At 43.7% G+C, this 18903-nt stretch overlaps 2 protein-coding genes across 4 annotated transcripts in view; both read right to left on the bottom strand.

Annotated features, from left to right (window-relative positions):
• Positions 1 to 38: 38 nt before the first annotated feature.
• LOC127644843 (EF-hand calcium-binding domain-containing protein 14-like) lies at positions 39 to 9058 on the bottom strand. Of its 2 annotated transcripts, none has more exons than XM_052128244.1 (10): positions 8446 to 9058; positions 8193 to 8326; positions 6951 to 7096; positions 6226 to 6324; positions 6023 to 6130; positions 5779 to 5841; positions 2445 to 2606; positions 2324 to 2357; positions 2110 to 2217; positions 39 to 1366 (listed from the first exon to the last, which is right to left on the bottom strand). In XM_052128244.1, exons 1-10 carry the CDS (start codon positions 8634 to 8636, stop codon positions 1185 to 1187), a joined length of 1227 nt encoding a protein of 408 aa, XP_051984204.1. In that variant the 5' UTR covers positions 8637 to 9058; the 3' UTR covers positions 39 to 1184. The 2 variants fall into 2 exon arrangements, with proteins under 2 accessions (XP_051984204.1, XP_051984205.1); XM_052128245.1 differs by having other exon boundaries at positions 8193 to 8323.
• A 904-nt stretch (positions 9059 to 9962) lies between these two features.
• Positions 9963 to 18903, bottom strand: part of LOC127644833 (SUN domain-containing ossification factor-like) — a 32936-nt gene continuing 23995 nt past the window's right edge. For both annotated transcript variants that reach the window (XM_052128232.1, XM_052128233.1), the window contains 2 exons: positions 13794 to 13849; positions 9963 to 11016 (listed from right to left, as the gene is read on the bottom strand). In XM_052128232.1, coding sequence (XP_051984192.1) covers positions 10606 to 11016; positions 13794 to 13849 — 467 coding nt within the window. In that variant the 3' untranslated portion in view covers positions 9963 to 10605. The remainder of the gene's footprint in view (positions 11017 to 13793; positions 13850 to 18903) is intronic.

Here is an 18903-nt window from a genome sequence, read left to right as displayed (position 1 = left end):
ACAAGAAAACATGGCATAAAGTTCAGATGGTAAACAGCTTTAAATAAAATGAGCTTTTATTCATGCGAAATTAAAGGGAACATGCAATGCAACAATTCGTTTCATGTTATCAAGCATCTTCCAACAGATTGAAATCAATCATCATTAAAAATGTTAAATTCTACAATATTTACACCTTTTATTCAGTTTTACTGTAACAAAAAGTGTGTGAGACATGAGCTTAAAACGGATGTACAAAAACACTTTCAATCTACAACAGCTTTACTGTGTGCGATCTTCACATCTCACCGAGCCAAGTGTAGGAGAAACATAAATTACAGATAAATATATATACACACATGAACATTCAAGATATTGATCTTTTCTAAACCTTTGCAAGCAATTACCACTCAAATGTACTTTGGATTAAAATCTAAATATCTGCTAAATGACAAGTAGCCAAGTGCATTATATTATCATAGAAATAGCAGATGTTATATCCACTTAAAGCAATTTGGGATTATATTATTGCTAGATCTGATAATGAGTAAATCATCTTCATTTGCCCTCATTTCTCACAAACTTCCCGTCATAGAAATATGTACATATAATGCTACAAAAACATGTCCAGGTCACATTTCACCCTGAAGTCAATATCGAGGCATAAGGAACGAAATACGAAATTATTTTCTGCATTAAGAAAATTAGGCCTAATTTAGGAATGTTTGCATTGTGATGCCAATTTCATGACAGTTGAGCACATTTTCCCTCATAAATGTCAGGATATTTGACTATTTTTTTAATTGAGATTCTAAAGCAACATTTGTATCTGTAAACAATATTTCCACTCTATTACACTGCACACAACAAGGATTTCTTTGTACAATCTACCATGATGTATAAATACAGTAATAAAAACTGGGTTGGAAAAATGTGCTTAAATTGTCACAAAAAAATCTTAATGGTTCTAAAAATATGCTTAATTTTGAGTAATAAATCTAAATGCAGCAAGTTGTTGGTGTGTTGCAAAAAAACCCAAAACGGTCCATTTCGAGCTTCTCCATCCAATTCAGTGGAACAGACACAAAAACACACTTCCAAGAAGAGCTTCAGTGGACTCTGAGGTGAATGACAGTGTGTAAACAGTGAACATTCAAGTTTATAGTGCCATCAGATCAACACCGATGTGATCCAGTGCGCGCTCTTCAATCACTGCTCTGGACTGACCTCAGTGCAGCGTGAAGCTCTTCCGGTGTGAACATGTGGTCTTCATCGGTGTCATAGAGCTGCAGAAGACTGGAGTCTGGAGTATCTGATCCAAAGACTTCACGCAACTCCTCATACGTCACGCCACGCTGCAGACCCCGACGAAGGACCTTCTCTAGATCTGAGACAAAACCATGAGCAGAACCATCACAAAACAATGCATACATGAAGTTGCCCATAGGAGTATGTCAGTTATGTGTCCTTGTGCTGGAAGACAACATATATGCACGATCATCTGCTCAAAGACTAACAGCAGCGTCTCTACAGTCCGTTTGGCCCCTTTTACAGATTGTGCTACAAAAAATTATCATCCGCATGAGTTGTAGATTTTCTGTCAAGAAGTTTATTACGAAAAACTAATTACCAATAACAATTTCCTTCCAGCATCATTTTTAAAGTTGGGGCTAATAGAAATCTTTCTGGTGGCGTTCATGTGCGCTCAACTCGTAAATACGATCATTCTGACATGACTTGAACGCACAATTTCCTGCTAGGTGGAGATTTCATTCTCGTAACCAAAACAATAAAAAAAGCTACAAGCACTGATGTTGTATTTTGTGAACAAATGTTATACTGTTTCGTAGAACTGTTTTTATGGAATTGTAGAGAGCAGCTTTTCGTTGACACAATATTCTAGCTTGGCCCACATGCCTGAACAATTTTTTCCATTCTGCCCACTTGATGATGAGGTCGACAGCCATGACACACTAAACATCACATTCACGCTTAACTGCTGCAAGAAGGCTGGAGACTTGTCAAAGAACCGGCCAATTAGAAACGAAGCATGTGAAGTGATCAGTCACATTTCATATTGATTTTAAGACATATTCATGTGTGATGAAGCGTTATCCAGTAAAAGAGCACCTTCGATAGAGTTGACCCCAGGAAACAGCACAGTCTTCTGAGCGGACAACTGCCCTCGTTTATAACGTTTCTGAGACAGAAATCTGGGCCGGCGAGATGCTGAAGAACCTGAAGATTATATAAAACATTTACCAACAGCTTACAAGATCTCAGGCACATATGTTATCAATGGAACACAAGAAAGCAATTCATTACCCAGCTTCTAGTTACCCACCTGTTTTAACAGACTCTCCAGCAGTCTGCAGTTCCTGCATGAGATGAACAGAAATCAGTCAGCTGAGAAATGACACCACCATTCTTATTAAACTTCTGAACGATTGAGTTGTGAAATATACTTGATGAGGAGCAGCAGCAGAGCTCTGTTCCAGAGAAGACACCCATCTGCTGAGGTTGGACAGCACAAAGTGAATGCTCTGGATCTGCTCACCAGACCAGGACTGATGAAGAACTTGAGTGCTGTTCAATTCATTCAAGCCCTCCTGAAGATCCTGGACTTCCTGTCATATCAGCATGGGACAAATACAACAGTTCAGCAGTTCTCAATCCAGATCCTGGAGGACACAGCACTGATTCATCTCATCAATGGTCACTCTGAGGATTATTTTAACATCTATGTTTTTGGGGCTGGTTTCATCAGGATCATACGATATGCCATGCCCATATTCGGTTTATGTTTCATGACGTGAAAACGTGCCATAAAATGTTTGTCACTTAGGGGCAATCATTGCCGTGTTTTTGCTTATTACTTCATGAAACATGAACAGAACATGGGCAACGGCATATTGTTACTGACAGCAGATGATCCTGATTAAAAACAAAGGAAGTAGTGGTCAACCGATTCATCACAGAGGCCGATAAATTTGGATACTTCTTAATTACAGGCATGCCAAGGTGTGCGGGCACCGAGAATCACCAGCTTGCATGTGAACGAACAATCACAGTTTGTTCTGTTGTTACGTGCCATCAGTAATCGACTGGCATACAACGACGTCTCATTTCAACTGTCAGGGCTCGTACACGTTTTGACTTTTCAATACATTTCCAAAACTCTTTTGCAGCATTTTCAAATGCGTCTACTACGGCTGTTGATTAAATGTGTTAATTCGGTGTGATAAATTCAATTTAAAAATAAAGTGTTAAACAAATTGCACAATTAATCATGTTCCCGGAACATAATAAGGAATTTTCCACCATCGTGGCAATTTAAGCTTGAAGTACCACCTGTTTTCAGCAGGGGGCAGTAAGCAAAACTCCATCTGTGTGGCAAAAGCACAACTGTACAAACCACAGGCTTGCTTGACACTTGAGACAGCACAAGATGAGAAGGCCTTCTTGCATTCAAACAAAGCTGGAAGGAGTGCAATTCCAGATGTAGGGATCTTAGGATGTGATTTTCTACGTTTCAAACCACACTAAATTTGATACAGTGACCTAAAATGCTGTGTTTAAGTATTCTGTCTGATGCACGTTTACATTTACGCATCCTTAGACAAGCCCTTATAATAAACACATCTCTGACAGATTAACTAATTCAATTGCAAAGGATTGATTTGAGATAGGATTATGTTCAATAATATGGAAATAAATATATTGCCTTGTCTCATCAATGCTTTACCTGTCTGCACAATAATGTAATACATTTAATTATCTTAAGTATTTCAATATAACTATTTATAATTATTTGATCATTATATATTGCTATAATTGAATTGTTGTTATTTATGCAATTGTAGTTAAATGCAATTATTTATATGCGATCAATTCAATGAATTATTCGCCACATTGTGCAATTAATTAGATTAACATTATAATCGATTGACAACACTAGTTTCTACTCATTTGTGAAAAATCGAATTCAGCATTGTATATATAAGTCAAAACACACCTTATACAATACCACAGCGATTTTTGTGTTCTGAAGTGTTCATGTGACTGAGCCGTTGAACTAACCACGCCCCCTCATTCCAAACCCCCGCCCTCCAAAGATAATTTTGAGACCAAAACCGAGCAAACGAGTAGCATTGTTTGTTCCTGTGACTGTTAAACTCAACGGTGGCACAATAGTGTCCTCAACTGACAAACATTATGAATTAGGGTTGGGCGATGTCCCCTAAATTGGCAGTTGACGATGTTGACAGTAAAACATCGCGATGGACGATGATATCGTCGGTGGGGGGGGGTACTATTGTACTATTTTCCACTTAAAAACTATAATTTCGTTATTTTACTCACTGATGAGCAAAAGGTCGAGGCAGAAATGACCATGTACCTGCAGGAAATGGCCATTGATGGGGAAGAGGACCCGCTGACTTGGTGGAAAACGAACGACAAAAGGTTTCCGTTCATGGCAAGATTAGCACGGAAATATCTGTGCATATGTGCTACCAGTACTCCATCAGAGCGGGTCTTCAGCACAGCGGGTAGTGTAGTTACTCCAATCCGCAGCTTATTAAAACCAGATAAAGTGAATATGTTGGTATTTCTGGCCAGAAACATCGAAATTTAAACATGGTCTATGGTGAAAGATATTAGACTTCTTTACGCATTTTTCGCCATCCGTTACGGAGCTATTCGATTTTGCAGATTATTTTTTAAACGTTCATTTGTGTAGTTCATATGACCACTTTACAATATTTCAATAACATAATTTATTTTGTAGCCTGTGCTGAAGTTAATTGTGCTGCTAATTATAAGTGAAATGTTAATGCCGAGTTTCGGTCTGAGTGTTGTTCCCGTTTTCTTGTTTTATTTGTTGTTCTTCTATGTTTTAATAAATGTGTGTTATTCATATTCACCTTGTTTCTTTCATTTGATTTGACATTATGGATTTATGGCCAAGGAAAGTTTTCTTTAAAAGTATTAACCAGACAAAAGTTATTTGACGTTCGCTGGTCTGGGTTTATCTTAAACTGCCGCTTCAGTGTATACAAGAGCTCTGTGACAATGAGCAAGATTTTCTGAGACACTACAACTACTAATAATTAATTAATAAAGGCTATTTTCTTGTAGCCTACAACATAATTATTTTAATCTAAATGTACAGTGTAAGACATGTAAAAAAAAGACAAGAAGCTAACAATGTCAAGATCAATATTTGTGTAGCCTGCCTGTCAGGGTATTTTCACAGACTAACACGTCACGTCTCTGGCATAAACTACAGTATTTAAAATAGCCTATATGCATTAGTTATATTCTCAATTTAATTTACAGAGCAATCCCTGCAAAGTTTTTAGGTTAACTATAGAAGAGACTAGGATTAGTGAGTCACACTAGCAAGACTCGCAAAAGGGGGCGTGGCATCACAATGGTGGCTCGACATCGTGATGTTGGTCAGCCATCACGATGGAATCAGAGCCTCAAAGATCCGCTACAAATACAACACTCTGAGAACGAGCACAATGATTGATAGGTGAAAAGCATCAATGTCCACGATCCGCAGACACATTATGTTTGCTGTTATAAAGTCTTCCGTGAGATATCTCAGAACACATATCATATCATTCATATCTTTAAGGGAGAAGGGACATTATTTGCAAACTTTTCTATGAAGAAATCGCTTACAGCACCTTTAATTGATCACATGTAAATATTGATTGTGCTGGTGTTTCCTGAATGAGGCTCATTGTGAGTGTGATCTTCCTGAATTGTGTGGCAGCTCTCAGGTATTACCTGCTTCAGTGTAAAACATGTGTTGATGTTTTCAGGTGTGATGATTGCAGCTTTCCCTCCATTCTTTGGTCCCACATAAGAAATAAAAATGAAAACTAGCTTCAGTGGATGTGTGCAGATAAATCATCATACAGCATTTCTGTTTTCTCAGAATCAAGAGACTTAATTCACTGAAGAAGAACAGCAGGCAAGTTTAAATGTTTCACACATCAGGACAATGAAGGTGGTCAAATATGAAACAAACCGTGCATTCATTTAGTTGATCTCCTTTCCTTCTCTCTTCCACGACAGACTTGATCATAGAGATGTCGTGCTGGACGCTGGTGACGGTGCTGCCGATAGTGGCCACACTCTACAGAGACACACACACACACACGCACACGTCACTGGACACCACGAGACCAGAACGATTCATTCATATCAGTGAGACAGCAGAACAAAGCAAACCTTCTGGAGCTCCTCGACCGCTCTTGGAAGTGCGATGAGATCGGATGCTGATTTTATGTTCGCTTTCAAGAGATTGACAGCGGAGCCGAGCGCACTGAGCTGCGTGAAGAGAGAAACAAGACTTTACTAACATACAGGGCCTGACACCAACTGTTTGACTCACCGGCCAGAGCTAGAGGTGCTGCAAAGTCACTAGCCAAAGTCCCCTGCCTCACAAAATGTTTTGAAGTGAGTCGGCTTGGCTGTTGTTGCATCAAGTTCTGCCTCACCGCCACAACAGCGTCACATGCTTATGTCAAAGATTATTTTTTTTTAAAGTTCCTGCTTTCTTGTAATTGAATCAGAAAGGGTACATTTGCACAAGGAACTGATTTAATTTTGGGCACTTGACCCCCAATTGTGTCAGGCTTGCTTTTGAAGAGAACTAGTCTACGAATGCTCACGGTTGGGCTAGGACATTAGGAGGAAGTATTGCAACATCTAAAGAATTTCACGCATCACCTTTAAGTAAACAATGATTTTGAGAGCTACAGAAGTGTTTGATTTAGAAGAATCAAGAGTCTTAACACTACAGTATCATTGCAAAAGAGGAAACTCTTCATTGTTAATACTCACTGTTTTCTACCATTCAATGATTTTATCATTTATATCCGGATCAAAAGAAACTTTATGAATATAATGATCTAATGTGGCACTGGGAGTCAAGACAGACGTGGTAAACTCACCTTTTGGTTGATTTCTGTTAGATTGGACCATAATTTAGCCAGGCCTTTGTCGCCACTTTCAATGTCATCTAGTTTTCTCTGTTTGTCCTTCAGATCCTCACTGAGTTTCACAATCTCGTGCGACGACAGTTTTTGACTGGTTTCCACTGTTCAACATCGATGAAAACACACAACCACATGACTGGTCAACAAGCTGACAGTTAAATCTTCCATATTTCAGAGACGTCCCCATCTGAAACTTACTTCATCTGTTTTCTGAGATGAAATGGATGAATATTTACAGAGTAATCCATTATATCGTGATTTTCCAGAGCTTTGCAGATATAATTATTGCACTAGCTGAAGAGTCACATCTGTCACTTCTTTTGCTTAATGTTTATATTCAGTGCCAACAGGATAATAATAATAATAATAATAATAATAGTGTACTTCTGTTATGTGATTAAATACCGGTACATTTCACAGACCACTGTTTTGCTGGACAAGAACTAGTTTCATACCATGTGTGACCATTGAAAAGCACAACATTTAACAATTTAGAAGCAGCAGCCTTTATTTTTGTCCCACATTATACAGTTTGCACATATACAGTGAAATTCTTTTTTTTTCTCACATATTCCAGCTAAGCCGGGGTCAGAGCGCAGGGTCAGCCATGAGGAGTCAAGGGCCCAATAATGGCATCTTGAACCCTGACCTTCTGGTCAGTAACCCAGAGCCTTAACTGCTGAGCCACCACTTTACTCATAGAGACACGATGAAAAGATGATAGAAAACATTAAGTGTGTTTTGAACCAAAATGTAAAGGGATATTAGTTCTAAACACAAAAAACTTTCCCCCCATTTTTGAACATGTCATTGGCAAATAATGCAACAAGAGGTGCTGAAGTCGACTGATTGTAGAAATTGATCTGCATATCTCCGTGTACAAATCCAATCATGGCACTGCCACCTTTCTGATGTCATTTTCACCTGTAGTTCTGCTCCAGAATCATTGGTGAAAACTGCCATTTTGGCCCCTTTCTACAAAATAATGGATTACTCTGTTAATATTGGTCCTTGGCATTTAATATTGTGGCTCGCTTCATCATTTCTGTTTCTCTTTCAGCAGTGAAAAGCATGATGAAATCTGAGTTGACACACAATGTTCACCGTTTCTGTACAGCATATGGTCACTGTTTAAATCCACATCGACATAAGGTGACTTGATTGAAACTGATGGTGAGAATATTGTTGTACACTCACTGATGCGGATCTTGTCTTTCATGGAGTCCAGGTCCTCTTTGAGTGCGATCTGCATCCATATGAGTCCGGCGCAGCACACGACACACGCCGCCAGTATGATGAACACACACAGCGGGTAACAGTGCACTGAACTCCTCACAACAACAACAACAACAACAACAACAACTCACAACCTGCAATAGCTATATCCTATAGTTACAACCCCACTGCTCAACTGTATTAGTATGATGTGTAAATAAGGAGTGACACTCACAGTCCGCAGTGTCCGGCTCGGTGTCGGCTGAAGTCCGGCTCCTCTGAACTCGTCTCTGATTCGGACTCGGGCGGCTCGGTTCGCAGTAATCGGTGTCCACACGTTTGTTTGCTCTTCTTCCTACTGCCGTCAGTCAGTCCAATGAGCGCGTTCAGCTGCTTTCTCTTCTTCATCTTCTTCTGAGGGCTCATGTCTTAGGATCGGAACCGATCAGCACTTTAAACTGTCCAAGTCTGTCTACATGAGTCACATACAAACAGCCCGTTGTTCCCGGACGCGTCGCCGTGTGAACTAAATAAAGAAACGCGTTTAATCCAGCTTGTGTACAGTGTCACAATAAACATCCACATAAACGCCGCGTTCAACCGATTAAGCGTCAAAACATACAACTTGTCTCTTTTAATGTGTAATACCAAGATTAATTACAATATATGCACGTTTATAACTCTGCTATTAATAATGTCACTGAGCCGTCACACTCCCGCCTTTATCTAATGTAATCAAACAGATAATGTCTAATATCTACTAATATTATCGATATATAAATCCTGAAAGAGTGTTTAGTGCGGTATGTACGCGACCCGACGAGCTATCAGAAACTCTGGAGGGCGTGTCTTCTTCTTCATTGTGTATGGCGGTTGGCATTCAACGAAAGGCGCATTACCGCCACCTGCTGGTTGGGAATAAATGACGTTAAACCCCGTTCACATGTCGCTCGACTTCTGCTACTGCTGCAGCTGCTCTAACGTTATTGGTTGACTGCACAACTGGCCATAGTAGCGTTTGAAATGCCGTTTACAGATGGTAGGGTTGGTATATTTGTTTAGTACAAATGCACTGTATATCCTGACTGACCGACCTATATTCTTATATTTAACTCTGTCGCTTTCAGATATTGCATTAAAAATGTAAAACATTCATCCCACAAATTTCTTTCCAGAATACCCGTGAACTCAAAAATCATCTTAATTTTCTTTAGGTTAGAAATGTATATCTTTCTTTCATTACTATATTTTGGACAGATCATTATTACATGTTCTACTGTTTCTTCCAGATTACAAAATTCCCATCTCCCTGAATCACGTCCCTATTCTGTGCAATGTACTATTAAGTGCTTCATAAATCTAGAGATTATAGTTTCTTCCCTTTTGTTTCTATCCTTACATTCCTTTGAATGATCTAAACCATCTTCCTGTTCTATCATCCTCCCATTGTTTTTCAATTGTTTTTTAATTGAAATTATCTCAGTCTTACTATATTAACTTTTATGTCTATAACTCTTTTCTTTGTGGTTTCTTTTGCACTACTTTAGTATTACTATTGAGACATTGTTGACCATGGTACTGTTGGACTAATGGGTGTCCTTTTAATTTTAGGTATTTTCCATCCAAAGCTTTTCTTTTTCCCAACATGGTTTTATAGTGACTCTTGCTGGTGGAGTTGTGTTTGTGAGTCATATTTTCCTATCATTTTATTATTTCAAAATTATCATTTTTGTGAAACTCTTAACATATATTTGTGGATCTCATTTTATTTATTTGTTAAGCAACTGCTATTTAAAGCAATACAATACTCAGATATCCATGAACTATCTAATAAATATGTCTTATAAGGTCACACTTGCAGATTTCAACAGAATAAAATGGAAATCTGGTATGACAAGAGCGTTTGAGTGCCTCTACTGGCTGACACAAGACCTGCACTCTCACTTTCTCAAACACAACCGTTTTATACTCTGACAATGCAGAAATGAAAGCATGAGCCAAACCTTACAGAACAATCTGTTTGGCTCATGTCTTGTGTGTAACTGAACTGATTTGAATGGACTAAACTGAAAGAGTGGATAACAATTAATATTTAGGTACTGTGAAAACAAAATTCTATCATCTTATTTGTGTGCTACAAATAAGATGACAGAACTGCAATAATTTGATTATCAATGGTTTGTTTGTGATTGTCTCAAAGGTCAGGGGCATGTAAACAATTCAAATCCAAAACACTATAAGCCTGAAAGTCTTCATCAGAGAAGACAGAACAGTTTTATGCTAAATTCATTCAATTTAAAGGCAGTGCAGTTCAGTAAAGATTTGCTTCCAGTGTCTAGCTGTAGTGCCTCCAAAAAGTGACAGCAGCTCCTACAATTACAGGTGACAGTAAAACTCAAAGAGAGTTCTTTTGTGGGTTTAATGTGGGTCCAAACCCAGCTGGTGGGCCACTGCAGTGTGAAGGCTGATGCAGATGTGCTGCTGTGACTCCAGAAGGCATGTAGCTCTGCTTGTGGTCTTTCTTCTCAGCCCAGTGTTTAGATGCAGGCAGAGCCTCACATATACGAGCACAGGTAGCAAAACCACAGAACAGAGTCTCATCGGACTGTGAGGAACCCTCGGAGCTGCCATCTGACATCAAGTCTCTGGGGACAGGACGAGCTCCTGACTCAATGCTCAAGAGTTTCAAGTCCAAACCTTGAGGGCCAATAGTGCACTGTGGAATCCCATTAGCTACTGAGGGACCAGTGAATGCAGCAGAAGTTAGTGTCTCGGCACTCTTGTTCAACTTCAATTTGTGTTTTTTCTGCAAAAAATAAAATGAAAGAGAGTTTTTTACCCACTGCACCTTACACACAAACACTGGACTAATTGCAAAACATTGGTCTCATTTACCCACCCACATTAAAAGATTCCAATAATTCATGAATAAAATTGTATATGTTTACAATGCTGTGATAAAGAAACATATATACAGTATATCATTTTTTATCCTTTATTTGCAAGGCTGTGATTCAGGCTCTGTTTGCTCCAAGTCCCTGCAGAAAGTGTGAGTTCATTCCACTAGATGGCAGTAAATTCTCGGAAATAGAAATATTCCTCTATCACATTCCATCACAATATACAGATGTGAAATGCAGGTGGCGCTCTAACGCAGCTGAACACTTCCCCACTGTTTCATCAAAGTTCTCTTCCTCTAGTGAACTAGATTTTTAATCTAGGTGTTGTTGGAAGGCTGAGATCCACAACTTTGCAATGATGTATAATATTTCATAATCAGGATTTTTGAGACTAGCGCTGGCCAATAATAATACATAAATATTTATCGGGGAAAAACAATTATGGCGACAAGGTCCTCCCCTTCGACCTCTCCCTGTCTCCTCGCGTCTTCACGAAAGTCGCAAAGGCAGCTCTTACCCCGTTAAGGGAAGTGGGCATCCACATACTCAACTACCTCAATAACTAGCTGATTCTAGCACACTCTCGAAAGTTGCTGTACACGCACAGGGACCTGGTGCTCAGGCACCTCAGCTGGCTAGTGCTTTGGGTCAACTGTGAAAAGAGCAAGCTCTCCCCGGTTCAGAGCATCTCTTTTCTCGTCATGGAGTTAGACTTGGACAAGCGAGCGTGCACAGTCGGAGCTGAACTGCCTGAAGTGATGATGCTCGGGTTGATGCATATGAGACCGTTTCACAGCAGGTGTCCAGACGTGTTGTGGTCACCACAGACGCCTCCAAGTTGGGCTGGGGCACGCGTGCAACGGGCAAGCAGCCGCTGGTTCCTGGACAGGACCATGACTGGGTTGGGACATAAACTGTCTAGAGTTGCTGGCTGTACTGCTCGCCCTGCGGAGGCTATTGCCGTTGATCCGGGGCAGGCATGTGTTGGTCCGGTCAAACAACACAGCGACAGTAGTGTACATAAATCTTCAAGGCGACGTACAATCTCTTCACATGTCGAAACTCACCTGCCATCTCCTCCTTTGGAGTCAACGGTGGCTGAGGTCGCTGCGGGCCCCCGCACATCCCGGGCAGAGCTTTAGGCGCTCTGAGCAGCTCTTTGTCTGCTTCGGTGGACAGCGGAAAGGGAACGCTGTCTTCAAACAGAGGCTTGCCCACTGGATCGTGGATATCATCGCTCTGGCATACCAAGCCCTATTACAATATCCGGGTGGAGCCAGTTTCGTCCCGTGTTTTGTCAGGTACGAACAGGTAGAGTTTGGTAATACGGAGCAACTGGCTGGGTGTATGGAATATGAAGTGCCTCATTGAATATTGGTCTTGTTTTATTGAAGGTGCCACATCAAATCTCTTATGATACATTAAGGTGTACAAAAATGTTTGAAAGATAATTTTTATTAACTCACCTCAGCTCAGACTTCATGGAAACACAAGAAGCTTCCATTCCTACTGCAGTCATCTTGGGTCTTAACACTATTTTAATGCATTGTTTGTTTAAAAATTTTAAATGAGGCAAAACTGCGCTTTTACCGCCAGTCGAGTTCACGAAGCCGTGGACCCTGGATATCCTTCTTCCCTAGCCTTGTGGCTCACGAATTCGGCGGAGTTCACAGCTACACTCACTATGGGTACTAATATGCCCTGTACTGGGATAGGTGTTCCACAGGTGCCGATTACGCAGGTAACCCCCTGTGAGGTATTATCCGCGTCTCGCTTATGAAGAGCCCTCTCTGCCTCCGTTACATGACATCTTTTTGGGGCGTTGGGGAGGTTTCGTGCAGACTGATGCACCTGCTATTACGCACGCAGCAGCTTGCATTTCAGCTGTTGTGGCGTTTTTCTATAGGGTCCCCTAGTGTCACAACATCGACACAACATCAAGTGACAGAAGGGGAACATCTTGGTTACTGTCGTAACCTCCATTCCCTGATGGAGGGAATGAGACGTTATGTCCCTCTTTCCACAAAGCTATACTAGCCGCTGAAATGGCCGGACCTTGTCTCGGCTCGTCAGCACAAAACCTGAATGAGAGTGGGCATTCCTTCTCCTTTTATACCTGTATATCCATGGGAGTGGCATGCAAATTCATCTCGCCAATTCTCATTGTCCTTTTCTCAAAAGAATAGAGGTGTTTGGGGCTCTCAAGAGTGACCCCTAGTGTCACTACATCAACACAATGTCTCAGTAACCAAGATGTTTTTCCCAACTGTGACTATATGATATTGACATCCAGATTTTGACAATTGATGGACTCATACATACACAACTAACTACCAGAGACAATAGTAAGAAGGAAAATTTGGATATTTAATTAAAAATAAATCAGTGAGCCTATCAGCTAGGACATTTCAATGTCGGGAGACCTGGACACACCTCTTAAAAATGTGTCTGTCCCAGGTAAACTGTCTGGTCTGGTCATGCTACTTAAACACAATGAGAAAACAATCCCACCTTATGAATTTAAGACTTGTTGCTCTGATTTAAGACCTTTTTAAGACCCACAGAAACCCCGTTACTGCAAGCTCACAGAAAAGTAGAAAATAGCTAAATTGGAAGAAAACGTCCTAAAGTAAAATCTGATATAGAGTTTGTGGCTTCAAATAGTCACAAACATCCACTGTACCTTTCTAGAAATGGTGGAATGCTCCTGTTTAAGGCAGTTGGTTTCTTCTGCACCAGCTGAAATAAAGAGCAACAATAAGATTGTTACATTTTTGGAAGACAATGTGAGTGGTGTTTGTCTGTGCAAAACTCAGAAAGAAGATACTTGTGTGTTGTGGGGGGTTGCCAGGACATTGCTATGTGGTTGCTAAGGTATCTTTCTCTATGATATTCTGGTCTTTTAGTCCAATGTATTTCTAAAAGCCAGGTGAAATACATTCCATCCACTCATTTACAAAACAAGTAATAGTGTCAGTTATAGCTCATGAATTTAACTTTGGCATCGAATGTCTGCCTATTTCAATAAATGAGATTCGTTGCATCAGAGATAGTGGTTAATTGTACCATCTTGAAAATCTAAATGAAAATACATTGTGAACATTTATTATTTGATGTGTTAGCACAACTGTAAAAAACAACAACAATGCATAAATAAATGTTATGCCGTGTTACAATCCACCTGATGTGTCAGTATTGTACGCTAACATAGACATCCCCTGCATAAGGGTAATAAAATACAACGGTATTTATGTTGTCGTTAGTGTGTGTGATGTGTTTAAAGTTATGTTTGTAACGCTTGAGCAGCAAGGCAGACGAGGAGATGCGGATCTAAATGCAGTTTCACTTTATTAAATAAACAAGCAAGAAAAACACAAAGGAACAACCCTCAATGGGGAAAATAGAACTGAAAACTGAAAACTAAACACGAAGGAACAAGACAGAGAACTCGGGCAGGGAACACAAACCAGGCTAACAACAAACAACGAACGACAAGGAGTGAACAAAAAGCAGGGCTTAAATACACAGTGAGTGATGACTGAATAAGACACAGGTGAGAACAATGAACAAAATGGCAGTGATGATGGCAGGTGGATGCTGGGAAGTGTAGTTCTTAAACAATGACAAGTGAACAAGAAAGCTAACAAAGAGACTAAGGCACTACACAAGGGACAAAAGTGAAAACTAAGGAATGCAAAGGTGACAAAAATGGCAGACAAAGGGCAACAGAGAAACAAGACAAGGTATATGTAACATAGCCCCCCAAGGATCGGATACCAGACGATACAGAAACATAAAACAAAACAAAAAATGTCCATTGACTGGGGGGGAAGCTTGTGGTGGGCAGACAGACCAAGGGGGGGGACCGGGTCAGGAGGTCTGGGGGGAGGCCACAGGAGGGGAACAGGGTCAGGAGGCCTGGGAGGAGGCCACAGGGCAGGGACTGGGTCAGGAGGCCTGGGAGGAGGCCACAGGACAGGGACTGGGTCAGGAGGCCTGGGAGGAGGCCACAGGACAGGGACTGGGTCAGGAGGCCTGGGAAGAGGCCACAGGACGGGAACAGGGTCAGAAGGCCTGGGAGGAGGCCACAGGACAGGGACTGGGTCAGGAGGCCTGGGAGGAGGCCACAGGACAGGGACTGGGTCAGGAGGCCTGGGAGGAGGCCACAGGACAGGGACTGGGTCAGGAGGCCTGGGAGGAGGCCACAGGACAGGGACTAGGTCAGGGGCCCTGGGAGAAGGCCACAGGACAGGGGCCGGGTCAGGAGGCCTGGGAGGTTTCAGAGGCGAAGGCCTGGCAGGCTCTGTAGTCTCTGGGGGTAGAGCCGTAGGAGGCTCGGGAGGCGGAGCCGTAGGAGGCTCGAGAGGCGGAGCCCTAGAAAGCTCTGGAGTCTCTGGGAGCAAAGCCGTAGGAGGCTCGGAAGGCGGAGCTCTGGAAAGCTCAGGAGGCGGAGCCGTAGGAGGCTCAGGAGGCAGAGTCAAACGAGGCGGAGCCGTAGGAGACTTGAGGGGCGGAGCCCTAGAAAGCTCTGGAGTCTCTGGGAGCAAAGCCGTAGGAGGCTCGGAAGGCGGAGCTCTGGAAAGCTCAGGAGGCGGAGCCGTAGGAGGCTCAGGAGGCAGAGTCAAACGAGGCGGAGCCGTAGGAGACTTGAGGGGCGGAGCCCTAGAAAGCTCTGGAGTCTCTGGGCACAGAGCCGTAGGAGGCTTGGGAGGCGGAGCCGTAGGAGGCTCGAGAGGTGGAGCCTTAGAAAGCTCTGGAGTCTCTGGAAGCAGAGCTGTAGGAGGCTCGGGAGGTGGAGCCGTGGAAGGCTCGAAAGGCTTGGGAGGCGGAGCCCAGGAAGACTCGAGTGACTTGAGGGGTGGAGTTCTGGGAGGCTCAAGAGACTTGAGAGGCGGAGCCCTGGAAGGCTCGAGAGGCGGAGTTCTGAAAGGCTCGAGAAGCTTGAGAGGCAGAGCCCTGGGAGGCTCGGGAAGCTCGAGAGGCGGAGCCCTGGAAGGCTCGAGAGGCGGAGCCCTGAAAGGCTCGAGAGGCGGAGCCCTGAAAGGCTTGAGAGGCGGAGCCCTGGAAGGCTCGATGACTTGAGGGGCGGAGCCCTAGCGAGCCCGGGAAGCTCGGAAGGCGGAGCTCTGGAAAGCTCGGAGGGCGGAGCTCTGGGAAGCTCAGGAAGCTCGGAAGGCGGAGCTCTGGAAAGCTCGGGAGGCAGAGCTCTGGAAAGCTCAGGAAGCTCGGAAGGCAGAGCTCTGGAAAGCTCGGAGGGTGGAGCTCTGGGAAGCTCGGGAGGCGGAGCTCTGGGAAGCTCGGGAGGCGGAGCTCTGGAAAGCTCGGGAGGCGGAGCTCTGGAAAGCTCGGGAGGCGGAGCTCTGGAAAGCTCAGGAAGCTCGGAAGGCAGAGCTCTGGAAAGCTCGGGAGGCGGAGCTCTGGAAAGCTCAGGAAGCTCGGAAGGCAGAGCTCTGGAAAGCTCGGAGGGCGGAGCTCTGGAAAGCTTGGGAGGTGGAGCTCTGGAAAGCTCGGGAGGCGGAGCTCTGGAAAGCTCGGGAGGCGGAGCTCTGGAAAGCTCGGGAGGCGGAGCTCTGGAAAGCTTGGGAGGCGGAGCTCTGGAAAGCTCAGGAAGCTCGGAAGGCAGAGCTCTGGAAAGCTCGGGAGGCGGAGCTCTGGAAAGCTCAGGAAGCTCGGAAGGCAGAGCTCTGGAAAGCTCGGGAGGCGGAGCTCTGGAAAGCTCAGGAAGCTCGGAAGGCGGAGCTCTGGAAATCTCGGGAAGCTCGGAAGGCAGAGCTCTGGAAAGCTCGGGAGGCAGAGCTCTGGAAGGCTCAGGAAGCTCGGAAGGTGTTGGGTCTTGGACGGTAGAGGCCACAGGCGCTGGCTCTGGGACGGTAGAGGCTACAGGCGCTGGCTCTGGGACGGCAGCGGCTACAGGCGCTGGCTCTGGGACGGCAGCGGCTACAGGCGCTGGCTCTGGGACGGCAGCGGCTACAGGCGCTGGCTCTGGGACGGCAGCGGCTACAGGCACTGGCTCTGGGACGGCAGAGGCTACAGGCGCTGGCTCTGGGACGGTAGGGGCTACAGGCGCTGGCTCTGAGACGGTAGAGGCTACAGGCGCTGGCTCTGGGACGGTAGAGGCTACAGGCGCTGGCTCTGGGACGGTAGAGGCTACAGGCGCTGGCTCGCTGACCGTGGCAGGCGTGGGATCTGGCTCGAAGACCGGGGCAGGCGTGGGATCTGGCTCGAAGACCGGGGCAGGCGTGGACCGGGAGGCAGAAGCCTGTCTTCTCCTCCTCCTCCGGGCAGACGAAGTTGAGCGCGCCGGCTCTGAAGCGAACGAAGTTGGCAGCATGTAGGTCAGGACGGGCGTGGAGAGACGAATCGTGGCGGAGAGGGGGAGTATCCTTGTGGGAGGAGCAGTAGCATCATCCTCCAGAACTTCCACCGTCAGTGGCGATCCGCTGACTCGCAGGGTCTCCTCCACGAAACTGAAGAGTGTCCAGCCACGCTTCGCCGGCGGCAACAGTTCCCTCAGGGACTTGTTCAAGTTACCCCGGAAGAATGCCACCAGAGCGTAGTCGGGGAAGTCAGAGATGTTTGCCAGCTTCAGAAACTCGTGGACTTGGTCCTCCAAAGGGCGGTCCCCCTGCTGGAGGCTAAGGAGCCGGTAATTCGCCAAATAGGCTGCTAGATCCATGTGTGGTCGTTCGTTCTGTAACGCTTGAGCAGCAAGGCAGACGAGGAGATGCGGATCTAAATGCAGTTTCACTTTATTAAATAAACAAGCAAGAAAAACACAAAGGAACAACCCTCAATGGGGAAAATAGAACTGAAAACTGAAAACTAAACACGAAGGAACAAGACAGAGAACTCGGGCAGGGAACACAAACCAGGTTAACAACAAACAACGAACGACAAGGAGTGAACAAAAAGCAGGGCTTAAATACACAGTGAGTGATGACTGAATAAGACACAGGTGAGAACAATGAACAAAATGGCAGTGATGATGGCAGGTGGATGCTGGGAAGTGTAGTTCTTAAACAATGACAAGTGAACAAGAAAGCTAACAAAGAGACTAAGGAGCTACACAAGGGACAAAAGTGAAAACTAAGGAATGCAAAGGTGACAAAAATGGCAGACAAAGGGCAACAGAGAAACAAGACAAGGTATATGTAACAATGTTTGTGGCCAGGGCCAGTGTGCAGTAGACAATGAACAAATAGTCTCTTTAGAGCAGGGTTCCCACTCTTTTGTAGGTGCCATTATCCAGGACATTTCCAGGAACTTTTATGCTCCCAACAAGTGGAATATTTAAGCGAAAACACAATCCCAGGGCTTAAAGTGAAAAAAATTGCTGAGCCTGAACTTTTTTTTGGGGGGTTGTTTTGCAGAGACGGACTTATCTTCAAATGGAACCATTTATTTTTAAGTATTACGGCTGTATCTTAATGGCATCTTTTTATTAATGAAGGCCAGTATCACTGATATTTTATTTAGTATACTAAATTTTAGGGTTATAAAATAGTCCGCAATGCATAAATTATAAATTAAATTCGATTAATCCTTATTAAAGCTACAAGCGTTCTTTAGTCAAAGAGTAGTTAGTAGTTTTCTCTGTTCCCTTTGTTCTTTGGTTAACTTTACTGACAGACAGAATTAGTGGCTACTGTCACTTTAAGATCTACAGCTGGTGACAGGATCTCACGCGTCTCATTCTCTCATTACACTTTACTTCCATTTAAGATTTTATTTAACTCATTTAAAGTTAATAATGATTGATTCTTGTGAGGATACTCGACAAAACGGACATTTTG

The sequence above is a fragment of the Xyrauchen texanus genome, chromosome 6 (assembly GCF_025860055.1).
Source record: "Xyrauchen texanus isolate HMW12.3.18 chromosome 6, RBS_HiC_50CHRs, whole genome shotgun sequence".
NCBI classification, from domain to species: Eukaryota; Metazoa; Chordata; class Actinopteri; order Cypriniformes; family Catostomidae; genus Xyrauchen; species Xyrauchen texanus.
The sequence above is the reverse complement of the archived record's forward strand: the minus strand, read 5'-3'. Positions and strand labels throughout refer to the sequence as shown.